Genomic DNA, 19,189 nt, shown 5'->3' with positions numbered 1-19,189 from the left:
CAAACTTAAAATGTAGAAGTAAGTCAATCTCTAGTAAAATGGATTCACCCTATCAGCCTGCAAAGAGGCAACATTTCTAGATAGGTAATTTCCTCAAATCAAAACTTTAATCTGTTATCTAAAATAAAAAAATCTTTAGCTTTAAATTGTGACTATGGTATAAAATTTGGCATTTTAGGGACTTTTAATTTTGGGACATTCAATATTATCTCATTAGTGATCATTAAGGGTAAAGCTACAAGCTGGTTAGCTTAGCTTAAAGTAACGAGACAGCAGTTGGCCTAGCTCTGGTCTAAAGCGTTGATATGTGTATACAAATCTTGTACAGCTCAAAAATTATTTAGTTTCAAAGAAAAGCAAGCTATTTGGCTACCTCTGCCATGATTGATTATCTGGATAATTAAAACCTCTTAGTTAAATATTGAACTGCAACTTTTTTAGTCTACTGCAGGGGAACATTTGTTGACAATTTTGTGGCATAAGAACTTGTAATATCAAAACATGATACTATTTCTCACCATGGTAAAGGGCATCTACCAGAATGCTTCGAATTTGTAGTCAGAAGAACTTTGTTGGTAGAATTTGCATTTAAGAAGCCCCCAGCACCTTTAAATAATTTTTTGTGCGCCTGGATTTTCACACTTGGCTGAAAAAAAGATAAATGGTGACAGAGTTCATAAAAAAGAACAAGAAAGCACAATTTTCTAGTTTTGAAACCTTGATCCCAACTGACAAAGCTTAAAAAAAACAATTTTATGGCTCGTTTGGCTTTAGGACCACTTTAGGTTATGTGACGCAAGAAAACCACAACAAGGAGACTGGTCAAAGCTGGTCTGGATACTTTCATACTGAACATAGATTTGTTATAACACAGTTCAGGATCTATGAAAGTTCTTCTAGACTTATTACAAATTATTTAACTTATGGTGATTGCTGAAACCTTTAATGTATTTGTAAAATGTTTACGGTATAAATATGTATATGCTTTTGGAAAACAATTCTTTGAGAAACACAAAGAATTTACACTTTCTTTTATAAATATGATCCAGATAAACTCGACATTTAGCAAACTGCTGTGGTATTCTTAGCCTAAAGGGGAGTTTCTGTTTGTAAAATGCAAATTGATTTTTAAAAAAAATTACATTACATGGAAAAAAAATTCTTAATTATTAGTTTCTTAATTGCCTGGCTTTTTCAATGCCAGAACAATCAAGTGTTTGGAGGACAAGGACCATTACAAAGGGAGAAATGCTTTGCTGTCCACTTTTTAGTTAATGTTTTACACAGCTGAGCTGCAGCAAGAGAAACAAATCAACAAATGGAATAAGGATAAATACCAAAAAAATTACATTTATTTTTGTTCTACTGTCTGTAAAGAAAGTAAAGTCTTCTTTCCTTAAGCTGAAAGGTTTATATAGATCAAGGAAGCTAATTCAGGTTGTTTCTTGTTTAAATTTAGTGACATTTTGCATATTCGTTGCTTCAAGCTTTAAAATGAGCTAACCAGCTTAATGTCTACTGTACAAATGTTAAACCCCCAAGTACCAAAATGACAAACTTTTTATTTAACAACCGCATATGTATAGAGTTCAGATTTACTGAATCCCTTTATTTGTGGAGGCAGAGTTCATCACTGCTGCTAATTGTTCTGGTGAGCAAGAGAGGGAAATAATTATAGACCAGTACAAATGAGGATTCTGATGACAGGAAATCTTTTTGTATGTTTTTAATGTCACATTTATGCAAACTGATGAGAAAATTATCCAATATTCAGCCTGTTCTGTAACTTCTTGTTCTGCAGATAAGGGCTTTTTCATGTCTCCAGATCAGATTTTTTTCAGAGGCTTTTTTCCACTCAGCCCTCTCTCTGTTCTCCAGAATATTCAGCGGTCAGCACAGTTCAGTGGAAGCAGCCGCAGACAGAAGGACAAACGACTCTGCAGAGAAACGTGGCTTTTTACATCACTTTTTAACCCAAATCCTGTCTGCCTTTGGGGGTTCATATTTACAAGGATATTTTAAGCTTCTCTTGATGGCAGAAAACCTTCTTGAGGATTTGGAAAATAGTTTTTTTTTTTTTTTACCTTGGGTGATGTTTAGTCACTTCAGCTTTGAAAAATTAAATCTGGCCTGAAAGAAACATTTCAGATCAGAGCAAGATTTCTTTTTTTCTGAGCACATCAGATGTAAAAAGTCACAGTTTCCAATCTGAAAATACATTTTCTTGTTTCTGTTTTTCTCGCTGACATCTCTGCTTATGGCTGCTCTCTAGTAGATGAAATCAAATCCACTGACCACAGCTTTCCCTCTTCTTCTCTTCCTTCCCAGACACATTCACTGATGTTTTTGTCTCCAATCTGTCATGAACCTCCTGTTTTGCTCTGAACTCGCTGAGTAACGGAGCGTGACTAACCTGAAGATGTTGTAAAGTCTGTCGAGGAGACAGCTTACTGTCAGACTAAAGCTGCAGCAACAGGATACTCACTGCCATTAGCCGCCTTCTTACAAGAAAAGCCACACAGAGGCAGAAGGAAATGTCCAACGCTTTGTTTTTATCTGGTAGAATGATATCATTTCAGTTTAAATCAATTTATTTATATAGCACCAATATGTCTCTTTAATGCAATTTAAAAGATAGACAAGTTCAAATCATATCCAGTATTCTGAAGTATTTAACAAATTTGGTCACATGGTCACTTTTAATTAAAGTTATATATTGAATTTAACATGGACTTGCGTGTTGTCTCTATACATGTTTTTATTGGTTAAAGGCATGGGCTTTCTCTTGGTTTAAAGCCAAAGGAAATGTATGTATTTTATTCATAGTAAGGCATCACAAAGTGTGAGTACACAAAACAGACCCAATGGCCCCCATGTTAATGTAAACAATGCAACCACTCTAAAATTTTCTCACTTTACAGCAACCATTGATTCCTAAACAGGGCCTCTTGAAAGGTTTCATAATGCAAATAGCCTTAAAGATCAATTCATTACCCAAGTAAAAACAGCCTCGTTAATTTCAAAGTTTACATATATTTTCTTCACTCTTAACTCCTCTCTTGAACGCAATCATGCCCAGCATGGACTGATGACTGCTCTTTAGCCTTTACCAAGATTGAACAAAACATCTGAATTTAAAGACACAAGATTTCAGCTTTTTTTGCATTTTCCACATGGTAAAAATACAAAATTGTCTTTTGCAAGAAATTCTCATAAAAAAAACAAGGTATGCCAGTATGAATAAAGACTTCTTCAGTCTGGTTTTAGTCTGACTTTCAGCTGTCTCTGCACATGACTCCTCAGTTGCTGATTGGCTGCAGAACACATGACAGTTTAGAGAGAAAAGGCTGTGATAGCCTCACAATATTTTGTATGGATGACAGTTATGAGTTCAGTTTATGACTGTCCATTAAAAAGCTGCATGCTATTTAATGACAATTTAAAATGAAAGTCTTTGATAATAAGAGATGCATGTAATAAAATAATACTGAGTTGCACAAAAAAACAAGAACATGTTCTACTATTTTACGGAACATAAGTAGTACAAATGATGTTTTTTTTAATTATAAATAAAGCTGTTGTACTCAACCTCAGAGTCAGATTATAAAGAAGGTAAATGAAGAATTTTCTACTTATTTTAGAGATTATGTTCTTTTTTGTTCAGTTTTATTCTGTTAAACCTTTTCCTGCATGCTTGCATGTGACGGATTTAAAACAAAGGCTGTGATTTGAGGTAACAGAGAATAAATGTGTGCAATAGCCATGAACGTGATGTGCATAAACATACGCTATTGCTAATAGTGTTTACACACCCCTACCAATTAACGAATTAATGTATTCCAATCACTCCCATGGTCACAGGTGTATAAAATAAAGCACCAAGGCATGCAGACTGTTTCTATAAACATTTGTGAAAGATTCTGTTGCTAACAGGAATTTTGCTCTTAAATTGAAAATGTATGTTCCAAAGATAGAGAAGAATAATTCTCTCAAAGTACTGCTGTGCAATGCATATATAACGCAGGGGTACCTCATATTACTGGTCACCTTTACTCACAGTTTTGACTGAGATGTTTTAGTAAGTATCTGATAACACTATTGCTCCACTCATGTTTTTTCATGACTTATGCCTCCTGCTGATGGTTTTAAATGTGGAAGCTCCTTGCAAGTCAACGCAATCACTGTACAAACCAATTCCTGCTCTTCATTTGTACAAAATTATGTCCAAATTGAACCATTCCACTAGGCTGATAAATTTTTTTTGTCAGTGATTGTAATGTCATATAGAACTGCTGCTACGGTCGTGACAGAAGGTTTTAATTACAGACATTTATTAAGCTCTAATTCTATCCCATAATAGTGTGAAAAATCTGTTTATTTTTAAATGGAATGAAATATTGTTAAAACATAGAATATGTTGGTTACTATAAAAATTAAGAAATTGTAATAATTTAAAATATAATAACATAAATCCTGTTGATTTATATTTGTGGCAAAATTATGGATAAGTTGTTCAAAAGATGGTCAAAAGAAAGAATGAAAAGTAAAAATAGGTTCATATTTATTATGAGTTGGATTCCACTCAATCATCGTATTATTCTGTAAATTGAACAGATGATTGCTGTTGGTTATCTGCATGCTGTCTATCACAACAAACAGTCAAAAACAAAATTTCATACATTTGGACCAGAGTTGGAACTAAATTTCTGTTTGTTTCATTTCTAATTTAAAGGACGGTTTCCTCATGTCACAGCCTCTGAATATAAAAGTTGTCTGTCTATTAGAAAAAAACAGAAAGCAAACTGTCAGATTATTCAGTAAAATACATTGTGATCTCATGACCCACAGCATCACGACTCTTTCCCTAACTCCACTTCTCTGTAATGACAGGACAAGACGAGCGCCCTCAGTCTGAGTAATGTAGCCGGAGTATTCTACATTTTGATTGGTGGACTTGGGCTGGCCATGTTGGTGGCTCTAGTTGAGTTCTGCTACAAGTCTCGGATCGAGTCCAGGAGGATGAAGGTGAGTCCGGGTACACAGTAATTGGGTCAGCTACCCTGTCTCCCCAGCTGGCTCCTGTATTTTCTTAATTTATCTTATTAAAAGCGTCAAAGATGAGAATAGCCCAACCAGGACTACTTTCAAGCTCCACAACCTTTCCTAATATAGACACTTCTGGACACTTAAAAAAAACACAGCGGAACAGTAAGAGCTGGGCTTAAAGGATTAACTGAGAATAATACTAACTAAATTATAAGGATGCAGCTGTAATATAAACCTCAGTTTTCTGATTGACTCGGAATTTCAAAGCCAGTTCTGTCTTCAGGATGAGAAACTTCTCGGAGCTCAAAAAATGGGGATCTTTCAGAATCTTTCTGCTCTTCAAACCTAACAAGCTGTAAATATGTTGATCCACCAAAAGACTTTGTGTCATTCATGGATAGAGCTTTATTTTAAGTAAGGAGCATCAGCTGCTGCTGTTTTTCAGTATGCTGCCATAGGGCAGCAGCACCAACACGACTTCCATTTCAAAGTAAATCAACTGGACTCAGCTCAGCTGCCACTCCATTCTCCAGTTCCTCATCATCGCCGCCGTCTGTGTGTGGTGAAATTGCAGTCGACTCGTCACAGACTACATTATTTTATGCTGAGGCTTTGATGAGTGGCTGAGAAGGAACAAATAAGTCCTTAGAGGCTAGTGTGAGCTAAAGCGCACTCCCTCACGCTGGACTTTTATTATTCCCTTCACATGCGCATCTGAACACAGAAGGACTTAAAGTGCTCTCTGAAGGCAGTGATGACACAACAAGTGGAAGATTTCATCAGTAAGAGCAGATGGAGGAGACCAGATTTACACTGCAGTTATATGCATCAGAGAGGAGCGCTGCACCTCTTATCAATACAGAAACACACCTTGATGCTTTCTGATACAATATGTCGCGAACAATTTCCACATTTTGTCACAACACTGTCACTACCTTCAATGTGTGTTATTGGGAGTTCATGCAATAGACCAAAACATAGTAGTGCTCTCTTCATTGATTGTGAAGTGAAAGAAAAATTTATTCTTGGTTTTAATAGATTTTTATAAATGCAAAATTTAAAATATGTGCCCTGTAATTTTCTTCAATCCCCTTCTGTCAATTTTTTGTAGAACCATGTTTTGCTGTAATTGCAGCTTCTACTTTTTTTGGGTTTTCTGCACCATCTTCGTATTTCTAGATACTGAAATTGTTGCCATTTTTCCTTTGCAAAATAGTTCCAGCTCAGTCAGATTGCATGAGAAAGGTCCGGCCCAACATTCAGTTCAGTTAATATCTTTGTTCATGTTCTAATTAGTTTTACAGCAAGTCAAAATAAAAATATATAAAAAACAAAGCAATATTTAACTAGCGGGCATGGTGCTGAATGCAACAGTTGCAACCAACAGGGGTTAAAAGCAATTAAACACAAATAAAGTGCTGATAAGCTAACACGTGAATAATAAACAAATTAATAAACAGATAATTAACACGTTAAATCCATCACTTCAGTTAAAAACAAAGGACAGAGGTAATAAAATACAAATATTTTTTATTTACAAAGACAACGATTTTAGAGTTAGTCTGGTAAGGGATCTTAATCCAGGGGTTCTGAAGCGTCTGAAAAAGAAAGGACCTGTTGGAAGAGACAAGGAGACGGACTGAGCTAATGTGGAATGATTGCAGGTAAAGAATTCGACTTACGGTTTCGGGGTTAATGGGAAACTTTGAGAAAGGAGTTAGGATCCCAGTTGTTTGTTCGAAGGAGATTTGGTGGAGTGTTTCTTGGTTTCCAGAGAAGTTTTTTGGAGACTTGAGCTTGTGAGTGCTTTGAGTCCTTGGCGGGAGTGAACAGAGAGATGGCAGAAGGAAGTTAGAGCAGGAGATGATGCAGGGAATGACTGTAGAATGGAGGAGATTTCAGGAGTAAATTTGTCACAGTGGAGTCAACAGGATAAATCCAGGACCAGTGAGGTAACTTCAACATGGGAGCACAAAGATAAGCTGGGCTGGGGCAAGCAAACACAGAGTAACAAACACAGGAGCGTTGCTGGAAGATGTGGCTGACCATGGGGCAATTAGGGAGCTGGACTCCACCAAAAACATTCATTAGGTGAAGAATGAGCATCCTGCTGCTTCTTATAACTCCAGCAGTCAGACAAATGTAATTGCCGGCAGGTGTGCAGCCTAATACCGGTCAACCACGCCCTCCAGCCCTCCAGTTCAGGGAGAGAATCACAAACCACACTAACACACCAGGATCATAACATAATCCTTGTTCAAAGGCTGCCACTTTGTGGCTCAGAAGACCCCAACCGATGAGAAGCCTCAGAGTCTCTAATCAGAGTGTTATCCAGAATGAATGAGTGAGGGATCCAAGAGCGGTCCCCTGGGAGGTACTGGGAGCCCCTGTCCTTTTGGCAGGCATCCCAGATCTTCCTAACGGAATAAACAGGATTTCCGGGGTGGATGGAGTGGGTCTGGAAGGAGGGCAAAAAGTACTGGACAGAACATGTCTAATCAGAGTAACGTGAAACACAGGGTGGATCATAAGACTGGAAGGACGTTTGAGATTAATGGAAATGGAGCTGAGAACCGAGTCCATCTCATAAGGACCAATGTATCTTACAGGAAGATTTGATATTTATGTTTTTGGTGGAAAGCCAAACTTTCTGACTGGGGGACTAAGGTGGAGCTGGAGACCTTTGTCTGTTGGCTAGCCGACAATCTTGTTGAACAGTGCAGTTGAGGGCAGCAAGGGTGTTCTTCCAGGTTTGATCAACGATGGTAATAATGGTGGTAAACCCTTTGGATGATGGTAACCCAGTGACAAAGTTCAGGGCAATGTGGGACCAAAGGGATGGCCAAAGGTTGAAGAAAGCTACTAAGAGGCTGATTACGTGTCTTGTTTCTAGCACAGTTAGGACAGGCATGAAAATATCCCTTAACATTGTTTCTCAGAGAGGGCTAATAGAAAGAAATCCTGATTAAAACTATGGTTCAATTCATGCCAGGGTGACAGTAGGCCAATTGAATACTGCTTGAATCTTTTTAAGATCTGACTTCACCTGCCCCCCTGAATCTTAAGGATGTGACTGAGGGGACATGAATTCAGATTTTTTGGACTTGTCAAACACACAATTTTCCAGAATTTGTTGAAGAACTTGACGAACATGATTCACCATACCTTTCTGACCGAAGTTTTAGTGTTTCGGTGAATGGGAATAGGTCAGACATTACCAAGTTGTCTTGTGGTGTACCTCAAGGTTTTGTTTGGATCGGATTCTATTTATCCTATATATACTCCCCTTCGGCAGTTAATCCAACAGTTCAGGAATGTGCATTATCAGCCTTATGCTGATGACTTTCAGCTGTACTGTTAATTCAATAAAGACTGCAGCTTCACTCAGATAAGATGGAAACTCTGATTATTGCTTCTGAAAAAAATATTTCTCAAATGAACAGTCCCTTGGACTGGTTCTTTTATTTAAAGTTCCAACTTTGTGGGGTTGGGTTATGGGGCTGAAAGACTGTGCCATCCCAGGCCCTGGCAGACTTGTCTGTGGGTCTGTGTTTGAGTATTATATGCATACAAAGATGACACTGGAGCATTGTTTACCCAAAGAAGTGTGTCTTCCTGCATCATTAGAAGCTTGGAGTAAAGCTTCCCCTGGATAGGGGGTGGGATACCCTGGACAGATCACCAGTCGACAATAACACATAAGGGCAATTTAGACAAAACAAATAACCTAGCAGTCATGTTTTTGGATTGTGGGAAGAAGCTGGAGACGCACGGGGGAGAGCATCCAAACTCAATGCAGGAAGACCCCAGGCCAGGATTCAAACCCATGAAATTTTTGCTGCAAGGCAACAGTGCTGTCAGTGCTGTAGAAGCTGTCGGTTTCCATGGGAATCAGCAGGGATAATCTGAATCAGAGACAGATGCTGTACTGTTGTGTTTTAAGCACACACATACCAAGAATGTGATGAGAAAACTGAAAGCAGGCATTATATGTAGGTTTTCCAGGTTAAATCTGAGCAGTTATCTTCCTGCTGCTCTGGTAAAATCAGGAGGCAGATGTGTGAATGCTCACTACGAGGTTTAGAACCACTTCTGTAAATGAATAAACCTGGGATTTATTCTCTTTAATCTGTATGATGACTGTGGAAGCTTGGCAGCAAACAGGGAGGGTGTGTGAGAGCCTCAGAGGCTTGACTCAGGATATTAACTCTGGATCCACATCATTAGTTTTATTGAGAGGTGACGCGATGAGAGAAGAAGAGCTTTAATACAAGCAAAGATGCTCAGGAAAACCTGAATACAGAAGAAAACCTAATGTTTACTGGGGAAAAATAAATAATCTAAGACAGAGTGTGAATCTTTCTCTGACAATAGGGAAGATCAACTTTGTTTTTTGCAGAATATAAAAGCAGTCCAAAGTATAATTTTTAACATAATGTTTGAAATCTATATAAAAAATTGATTGTATCCAACTGGTCATAGGACATGAACCAGAAATGAATCTTTGTAGTCTGATATAACCTAAAAGGAGTTTTGATGCAAAATTGCCAGGTTTTCACTCAGTTAATAAACAGCAAGAGCAGGCCTACACATAGTACTACATCCAAAAATCACATTAAACAATAAAGGCATTAGGTAATAAATTAATCTGTCAGTTATTTATTTTTGAATATTTAAATTACGGAAAAAAAAAAACATTTTATTTCATTTTCTGTTTAACTAACAACTATCCGAAAGTGATAAACAAATTAGTTTTTACAAAGTATTTGTAAAAGTTATAGATGCAATAAATGTCTGGTGAAAATCTTAATTATGAGTGTTTTGAAACATGTCTTTAGGCCTATACAAATAAGTAACCCCCAAAATGGAATGGGAATGTTGGAAAATCAAAAGTCGGTGTCTATAATTATTTCTAGTCATTTAGATAAGGATAGTGCTCTGGCGCCCCTATTAACCTGCTACTGGTGGAGACACATTCAAACCTAGCAAGCCCAGATTAATTAATGGTTACAACAAATTTAATTTGTTGGTTATTAGAGGCCACAAGAGGGGTCAGAACTCAAGGTCAAGGCAGAAAAAAGTGTCAAAGAAAAGCAAACTCAATAAATAAATAAAGCATTATGAAAAAAACTGATGTGCCATAGCAAAATTTGATACAAATAGGAGGCTTTATTCTGCCCCAAGTGACATGTAAAAACCCGAGTTACTCTGGAAAAAATTGTTTTTAGTTCAATAAAGATTTATATGCAAAAAATAGTTTTCACCCAGTAGTTTCCATATTAGAATTCCTATTCAATAAATCAACATATGGAACAAAAAGAAACTACCCCGACACGTGTGTAAAATGTGCTGAATTTCAAGATTTTGCATGATGTGAAGTATACTTTCCATTGTGTAGTTCACCCAGGGTTCAAATTCAGGTCATCAAAAGTTCATATTGCAGCATTCTTCTTAGATGTGCTTTACTGCCACAATGATTTCAATCAATAATTTAACTTGTTAATTATTAGGATTGTTTAATACATACATTTTTAATAACTTCCTCAGTATGAAGGTGCACTTGACTTACAGCGGAGGGAGGAACCAGCAGGTCTGGATTTGAGTTTTAGACTGTCTTAAATCCTTATATACTAGGATTCTGCTGTTATACAAAAACTCAAACTTAATGTCAGTCAGTCATTTTCTACCGCTTATTCCATAGTGGGTCACAGGGGAGCTGGTGCCTATCTCCAGCAGTCTATGGGCAACAGGCGGGGTACACCCTGGACAGGTTGCCAGTCCATCACAGGGCAACACACAAACACTCATTCACACACCTAAGGGAAATTTAGAGTCACCAATTAACCTAACAGGCATATCTTTGGACTGTGGGAGGAAGCCGGAGTACCCGGTAAGAACCCACACATGCACAGGGAGAACATGCAAACTCCATGCAGAAAGACCCCAGGCTGGGAATCAAACCCAGGACCTTCTTGCTGCAAGGCAACAGTGCTACCAACTGCACCACCGTGCATACTTAATGTATGGGACCAAAACTCAAACTTAACGTATGGGTAAAGATAACAATGAATATATATAATACTCTTTTTTACCCTCCAATGTTTTTAAGGGGTTGCAAGTCTTAATAAAGGTAGTCAAACCCATTTTGCCATCCAGTAATTTGCACCATGATCTTAGCTTAAATTTATATTTGAGAATTTTGTTTTGGTTCTTCTCTCCTCTCTGTGCCTTCCAGGAACTTATCGATGCAGCCATGATGAGTACCAGCCTTGGGGGAATGGCAGGCGGAGTCGGGGGTGTCGCGGCAGGAAGTTTGAGCAGAGGAGCATCGGGACGTGGGGGAGAGAATGGCCGTGTGGTGGCACACGATTTCCCAAAAGCTGGACCTCAAGGTTTACCCTGCATGAGCAAGGCAGCAGGGCTGGGACTGTCCTCCACGGGCATGTGACCCTAACCCAGCCTGCTGATTGGACACACTGCTCGTGTCTTTTGGCTAGTAGGGTAGGGAGAGGACACAGAGGCATAGGGGTAGGTTAGAGGACAAAATGAGATCAGGAAAGAAGTGTATCAAATAGGGGAACAGAGAAATTAAATAATTATTTAATAAAATGAGAAAATAATGAGGAGAGAAGACAAAGGAAATGAAAGGGAAGATTTAAACATAGAGAGAGTTTTAAAAAGCAGGCAGATTAAAGGATGTTCATGTTCACCTTTAACGGCCCAAATGCAGCCGAACTCTAATGAACTGAGAGCACCTGAACACTCCACCTGAGCTGAATTAAGCTCCCGCAAGCAGCTGGGCTCAAGGGCAACATTAACTGGAGCTACTTTTTCTACAAGCACCATCTTATACTGAACTCCTCTTCTGCAATAACAGGACCTGAGGGGGAGGGATTTTTTAAAACTTCATAATGACTGAATTAAAGCACTGTCTCTTCTCGCCCTTCAATTCTCTCTCCATTTTCTGGTTCAGATTGAAAGACAGAGCTGTCTCACGTTCACACTTAACACCACTATTCTGAGATGGAGATGTTTGGGCATGTGAACATTAAAAATGTTTTTACTCTGAAACACAGACTTCTATTGTGACATAAAACCTGAAAAAAATGTTGATCTTCTGATCAGAAGGACGTCTCGATGATAATATTACAGTTAAGCTGCGACAATGTTGATTATTTGATTTTGTACCATTATGTTTACTTTTATAAATGTAAGCCAGATACAAACCTTTCTAAAGCCTGATTGTATATGTAAACATCATAACATGACATTGTTGGTCATAGTAAAACTGAGGTTTTGTGTTAAACGTTTATGTAACAGGAACAAAAAAATAGCAATCTAGTTATAAAATCAGGAAAATCTAACAAGATAATCAACTCAACGCACGAAATATTACACTAGGTTTGTATTTATCTGAATTAAACTAAACTTATCAAAGACTAAACTTATTAAAGACTTATCAAAGTGTCAGAGATGTAATATTTCACCTTCCCCTTCAGTTTGCTTGTTGGGCAACTTAGATGATGTCACCATTGAGACAAATTCAGTTCACATGGTTTTCACTGCCTTATGCATCGATAAGAAAACTATCCTCATGAACTGGAAAAATAAAAACCTTCTTAATATTACTCAGTATAGAACTATTTTGTTGGATTATATAAGCCTTGAGACAGCCTCTGCCTCCTTGTCAAATCAATCTCTCTGGGCTCCTTTAATCGGCTCCATCACCTAGTGGGGGTGGGGCGCCCTTGGCTTCATCCTGTGGGGCGTTGTGGCAGATTCGGGGGGGGGGGGGGGTTTGGGATGATCCTGGGCTGGGATTGCTGGGGGGTCTGGCGCTGGGGGCTGTGGTCCCGGCCGGGGTGGGTCTTTGGTGGCTCTCGGGGGAGACACCTGGTAGCTGCATGCAATGCTTTCTGGGGGCCTGTGCCGACGGACATAGGTCACTGGCCTGGTGGCCGTGCTGCTCCTGGGTGGGTCTAGGGTGGGCTTGGGGGCTTGTACCTATCCTGGCCTGGAGTTTGCATTTGGGTGAGCCTGCCGTTTTGGGTTTGGTGCTGTTTGGTGGCAGCCTCAGTGTTGGAGTGGGATGTGTTTGGTTGCCCTGCTTGCTTGGTTGTGGCTGCTGTCTGGTGCCGGGTATCGGGGGCTGGGTGCTCTGTTGGCTCTGCCCCTTGGGTTCGGGGGTGGCTGGGCATGCTGGTCAGGTGCCCTCCTTTGTGTGGCATATTTTGGTTGCGCTGGGTCGGCTGGTCTGCTCCTTTGTTTGGAGTGGAGCCGCATGCTTGGGCGCTTCTGGCTGGCTCCTTTTTGTTGGGGGTCGGTGGCTACTTCGGGCAGCGGACTGGGTAGCGGGGCTGGGGATCAAGGTCTGAGGGTCTGGGTGGTCCTGGGGAAGGGGTCGGGGGACGTTGGTCCCAGTTTTCAGTCGGTTCTCGGGGCCTGTTACCTGTCCCTAGTCTTTTGCCCGGTAGACTCGGCAAACGGGGGTGCCTATTGGGGTCAGCCGAGGAGCTGGATCCCTGGGAGAGCGTTTTGACCCCCAGTCCTCCCCTCCCCATCCCCGGACACCTCCCTCCGCCATCTCCATCACATTACCACTCATGGAGGGTCTTGGGGTGTAGGTGCGCCATTGGAGTGCCGCAAGGGTTTTCCATCTCTGCAGTCCCATGGCAGCCTGTACCCCAATTTTATTGTACAACTTAGACACTCTAACTTATAATATTTTCATGACACTCACATGTAGGGCCTTGGGGGTAGGCGCATTCAATGGCATCAAGAGGGAGGATATCCTAGTAGCCTAACCTCTGGTGCCTGCGCTCACCTCTAAGGGTTTAATTGCATGTAGGCACTGAGGGTTCAAAGTGGGCGTTGACAGCCGGCATTGATTGGGATGTGGCCCCGCTTTGGTGGAGGGGCTGGCCGGCTGGACTGCTTGGTGGGCCGTGGTGCGCCATGCAGGGTGCAGGGTGCGGGTGGCCAGCAGGCTGGTGTGCCCCCGGGGTTTGGGGGTGGAGTTGGGGTCCCCGATAACTGGTGCTGCCGTGGCCTTCTTCCACTGCTTCCTTCTGTGGTTCTGGCCCATGGTCAGGCACCGGGCTGTGGTTGGCGGTCAGGTGGGTGGGGCGGCGGAGCATGTCTTGTGACTGCACCAGGGCGGCTGGCGGGGGCCCTGTAAGGAGGTTCATGTTGGGGTTCACTGGGGGTGGGAGACTCATGGGTTTGGGATCGGAGCACGTTGGGGGGTCGGGACTGCTTTGTCCTGGGGCGACTCTGGTTTGCGGGCTGGTTTGAGCCATGTGGACCCCTCTTTCGTACATACCCCCTCTCCGGAGGTGGATGGGGGTTGTTGGGGACTGGGTTCGGGGCGGACGGGGGCCGGGCCGGGCCAGGGTCACCCGGGTCTGGGCGGTGCCGGCGCTGTCTGCCTGTCTCTGCCCCAGGAGGGAAGGGGACCACCTCCTGGATCCGGGGGCTAGTTGCCCCTAGGGGGTACCGGCGCCTGGACCTGGGAGTATAGAGTATGCATGGGGAGTGTGAGTGAGTGTATGACGTCCATTGTTGTTTATCCTTACGTTGGGTGTGAGGGATTTTATGTGTATGCATGAGGGTGGGAGTGGGTGATTGTGACTGTGTGTGCCTGTTTTTTTTTTCATCAGGTTGGGTCTTGGACTCCTCCCTCTCCTGGATCAGCTTAGCTCGGGCGTGGACGGCTGCCGGCGGGGCCTGTGGGCTTGTCGCTGGGGCTCCCTGGGGCTTCTGCACTGTCGCTGCTGGGTGGTTCCCCTGGGACTCTCCACTGCTCTTCTCTGGGGGGGTTGTGGTAGTCCCAGCGGTGGTTCGCCTGGGGTTCCTGTGTTTTGGGGGGCCTTTGGATGTCTGTGGATCGGATCTCCTCAGTGTCCGTCCAGGGACCATGGGGCAGGTCTGTGGGTCCTCACACTCGCTATTGCATATTTTGTGGAGAAACCTTGTATACAAAAGCACGTCCACACTCATACTCACAGATGTTCTATATTGGGCTGCACCTCTCACTAAGTACATTTTACAATCATAAGTACCGTGTACTATTTTGTAAAAAAAAAAAAAAAACAGCTGCAAGTGTATAAGCAAGCAGGATGTAATATTGTATTCTCTTTATCCTTCTTTCTCTCCTCCACTCTTTCCTCCTTTTCTCCCCTTCTCCCCTTTTGCCCCATCTCTATCTTTTTCTAGCTTCTTTTTTCCTTTTCATTTCAGTCTCCGTGTCCGTAACAATTGAAATATTCCCAAAGAAGTTTATAATAAAGTTTATTTTATAAATATCAAGCAGAGCTTCAAAGCATTAGCTGTGATGCTCCACTTGTGAAAGTAAATCTGTTTGGCAATTTCTTGGCACTCAGACAACAATTCTGAGCGCTACTCTGCCGGACAGGACACGGTAAAAAAAAAAAAAAAAGAATTAAACTAAACAAAAATGCAAAAGCAGTGAGTTGTTCAACCACCTTAAGCAACAATAACTTACAGTAGTTGTTTTCTGTTTGGCGTTATCAGTTTCTCGCATTGTTGTGGAAAACTTTTGGTTAACTCTTCTTTACACAATTGCTTCACTTCGTTAATGTTTGCAAACATTCATTTCTGCCCAGGACACCATCACTGCATTTCAAACATGTTGAGAACTGGACATAGACTGGGCCATTTCCACAACTTTTTTTTTTTCTTTTTCGGCCATTCTGTTGTAGATCTGCTGCTGTGTTTCAGATAGTTTTCTGGTTAAAGACTCAGTTTGGACCGAAGTTCGGTTGTTGAACAGATGCCTTCTCAATTAATTGTAGAAAACTTCAGTACACAGGGGGGTTCATAGTCAAGTCACTCACTGCAAGGACCCCACCTCCTGTGGCTGGAATAAGAAACCCATATTATCACACTTCAACCACCATACTTGACAGTTGTAATGAGGTTTTTGTGCAGATATGTTTTGTTTGGTTTTCACCAAACACGATGCTGAGCATTATAGCCAAAATCTCAGCTTTTGTCTCATTTTTTCAAAGACAATTGTTACAGATGTCTTGTGGTTCTTTTAAATACAATCTTGCAAATCTAAGTCATGCTGCCATACTGTTTTTAGAGATTCTATATTTAACATGGAGGCTTGTAAAGATAGAGATGGAGCTCTTGTGTTTTTGACAGATGTACTTCAAAATATTTGGAAATAGCCTTATAAGCCTTCTCAGATTAATTTGCATCAGTTGCATCTCTAAGGTCATTGCTGATGTCTTTCTACCTTGACCGATGACGATCAGTTATTCAGTGCATTTGATACATTTGGCTGCTAAAAACAAGCAGTAAGGATGAACTTTACTTACTGCTTCTGCATTATGGCTAAAATGCTAAAAATTGTGCCAATGAATAAACATATTTCCCATCTTTTGTTGAATTTACCTTATTTCACAATCCGGAGAAAAATACATTTGTCAGTTGATATACTAAAACCCTCAGGTTGAAAGAAGGCTTGATTGTTTTGACTGATGAGACTAAATGTTTGTAGTTTTCTAAAGTTGAGGTTTAAGAACCATAATTTTGGAGTACTGAATAAATTTTTTTTTTCTTGGGCTGCTGTAAAATAGGAGCTAAACTGAACATTTCAGTAGTGGTTCGATTTTTAAGGGCTTCAGGACATTAGATTAATCCACAACCTGTCAGAACATATTTAACAAAGCCACATAATCTGTGTTCCAGCATGCAATTTACCAGGCGTAGGGTTCAGAGCAATGGGGGAAGGGGCCAATAAATTTGTCCAGGTTTGGTGCTGGATTTTAGTCATTAAAATGATTAACAATTCATAAGTGAGTAGTTTGTAAGAAAACAGAAAAGCAACAACTAAATCCCTAAATGACCAAAGGGTCATCACCTCCGTTCACAAAACCTTAGTCAAACCAGTTTGGAGCACTTTGGAGACCTGCAGAATGATCATAAAATCAAATGATTTCTGGTTAGACATGTTTCTGCTGAGTAGTTTTAAATATACTTCTACTCCCCTTGTGATGCCCCTACTTCTGCACTCTTGATGGGCTCTTCTATGCGTATACCCTCCTTACTAATCAAATTCCCTCTTATGGTCCAGAATGAAGACTGAATAATTATTTCTTTCTGGAAGTTGGCTATGTTACAATGTTTATTATCAGTTAGAATCAAGTTTAAGGTTTTACTTAAAATGTATAAACCTAAAAGAAATAGAGTTATTACATGATTGACTAGATGGAAATGAAAATAACTACAGGATACTTTAACAGTAAAAATATATATATATTCTACATGTTACTAGAAAAGCAGTGAGTCTGATCTCTGAAGAAGAATTTATTCTTACAATAAAAAGATCTTGGAATAGTCAGTTTTGCTGTGTGTTTGTGGAAAACAAGCTGTTAAACGGTGTTAACAGCGTTTCTGCCTGTCTCTGCCTGAACTGGTGAATAACACCAAAAGGATCTGAGAAATGTGTGGTGTATTCTGAAATGATCTGGCTTTTTTTTATTTCTCCTGGATTTTCTAAAATTCTCCAGAATTTATACAAAAAAATCACTGCAGCAGTATTTTTTCTATTCTGAGATGGAAAAGTCAGAAATAAAATCATTGGAGTTTTATGCCTTGAATGATGAACGAGCTAAGCTTCTCTGCATAATGTTCGTAATTTATGACTTTACATACTTTTCATTTTGCCAGCTAATGCTTAATAAAAACTTCAATTATCATCCTGACTTTTTGTCCTTTTAATTATTCTTCTATTAAGTGCTGTTGACGATGTTCATACTTGTTCAATTCAATTCAATTCAGTTTATTTATATAGCACCAATTCACAACACATGTCGTCTCAAGGCACTTCACAAAAGTCAGGTACATACATTCCAATTAATCCTAATCATTGAACAGTGCAGTCAGATTCAGTTATTTATTCAAATTGGATAAAACGTTTTTCTATCTAAGGAAACCCAGCAGATTGCATCGAGTCAGAGATTTGCAGCATTCACTCCTCCTGGAAGAGCATGTAGAGACAGTGGACAGTCACTGGTGTTGACTGTGCAGCAATCCCTCATACTGAGCATGCATGTAGCGCCAGTGGAGAGGTAAAACTCCCTTTTAACAGGAAGAAACCTCCAGCAGAACCAGGCTCAGTGTGGTCGGCCATCTGCCACGACCAACTGGGGGTTGGGGTATAGGGCCCACTGATGGTCATTGTTATATATGTTATATACTATATGTTACAAACTAAAAACCACAAGGATTGGGATACCTCTCTGTCAAACTGATTATAACCACTGGAAAAGAGAAGGGGTCATACAGGTAGCAGAAATGGAGGGTGTGTTTGCACCTCAACCATAACTGAGCCAGTTTAGGCTAATCCTGACTCCCCCTTACTCCATCCAACAGGGAGGGAGGAAGGCGGAGGTAAAGAAATAAGGAAGATAGCCTAAGCCACTCTAACTATAAGCTTTATCAAAAAGGAAAGTTTTAAGCCTAGCCTTAAAAGTAGACAGGGTGTCTGCCTCACGGACTAAAACTGGGAGCTGGTTCCACAGGAGAGGAGCCTGATAACTAAAGGATCTGCCTCCCATTCTACTTCTAGAGACTCTAGGAAGCACCAGTAAACCTGCAGTCTGAGAACGAAGTGCTCTGTTAGGAATATATGGACCCATCAGATCTCTGATGTATGATGGAGCTAGATCATTAAGGGCTTTATATGTGAGGAGGAGAATTTTAAATTCTATTCTGGATTTAACAGGGAGCCAATGAAGGGACGCTAAAATAGGAGAAATATGATCTCTCTTTTTAATTTTCATCAGAACTCTTGCTGCAGCATTTTGAATCAGCTGAAGGCTTTTAACTGCATTTTGTGGACATCCTGATAGTAAAGAATTACAATAGTCCAGCCTTGAAGTAACAAATGCATGGACTAGTTTTTCAGCGTCACTTCTGGACAGGATATTTCTAATTTTGGCAATGTTCCCGAGGTGAAAGAAGGAAATCTTAGAAACCTGTTTAATATGGGATTTAAATGACACGTCCTGGTCAAAAATAACACCAAGGTTTTTTACTTTAATACCAGAGGTCAATTTAATGCAATCCAGGTTAAGTGATTGACTAAGCAGTTTCTTTTTAAAAGACTCCG

At 40.5% G+C, this 19,189-nt stretch overlaps 1 protein-coding gene and 1 long non-coding RNA gene across 6 annotated transcripts in view; both read left to right on the top strand.

Annotated features, from left to right (window-relative positions):
- Nucleotides 1-12,277, top strand: part of LOC124875871 (glutamate receptor 1-like) — a 116,355-nt gene extending 104,078 nt beyond the window's left edge. For 2 of the 5 annotated variants that reach the window (XM_047378277.1, XM_047378276.1), the window contains exons 17-18: nt 4,891-5,025; nt 11,282-12,277. In XM_047378277.1, coding sequence (XP_047234233.1) covers nt 4,891-5,025; nt 11,282-11,494 — 348 coding nt within the window. In that variant the 3' untranslated portion in view covers nt 11,495-12,277. Of the gene's footprint in view, nt 1-2,328; nt 5,047-11,281 lie in introns of those variants that run through there. The other 3 variants (XR_007040156.1, XM_047378278.1, XM_047378279.1) reach the window with 3 other exon arrangements.
- The window catches only part of LOC124875875, a 412,032-nt gene that overhangs the window by 326,515 nt on the left and 66,328 nt on the right, over nt 1-19,189 (top strand). The gene's annotated exons all lie outside the window — the stretch shown is intronic.

Source organism: Girardinichthys multiradiatus, chromosome 11 (assembly GCF_021462225.1).
Source record: "Girardinichthys multiradiatus isolate DD_20200921_A chromosome 11, DD_fGirMul_XY1, whole genome shotgun sequence".
Lineage (NCBI taxonomy): Eukaryota > Metazoa > Chordata > Actinopteri > Cyprinodontiformes > Goodeidae > Girardinichthys > Girardinichthys multiradiatus.
Note: the sequence above shows the minus strand (reverse complement) of the source record. Positions and strands in the feature narration are given on the sequence as shown.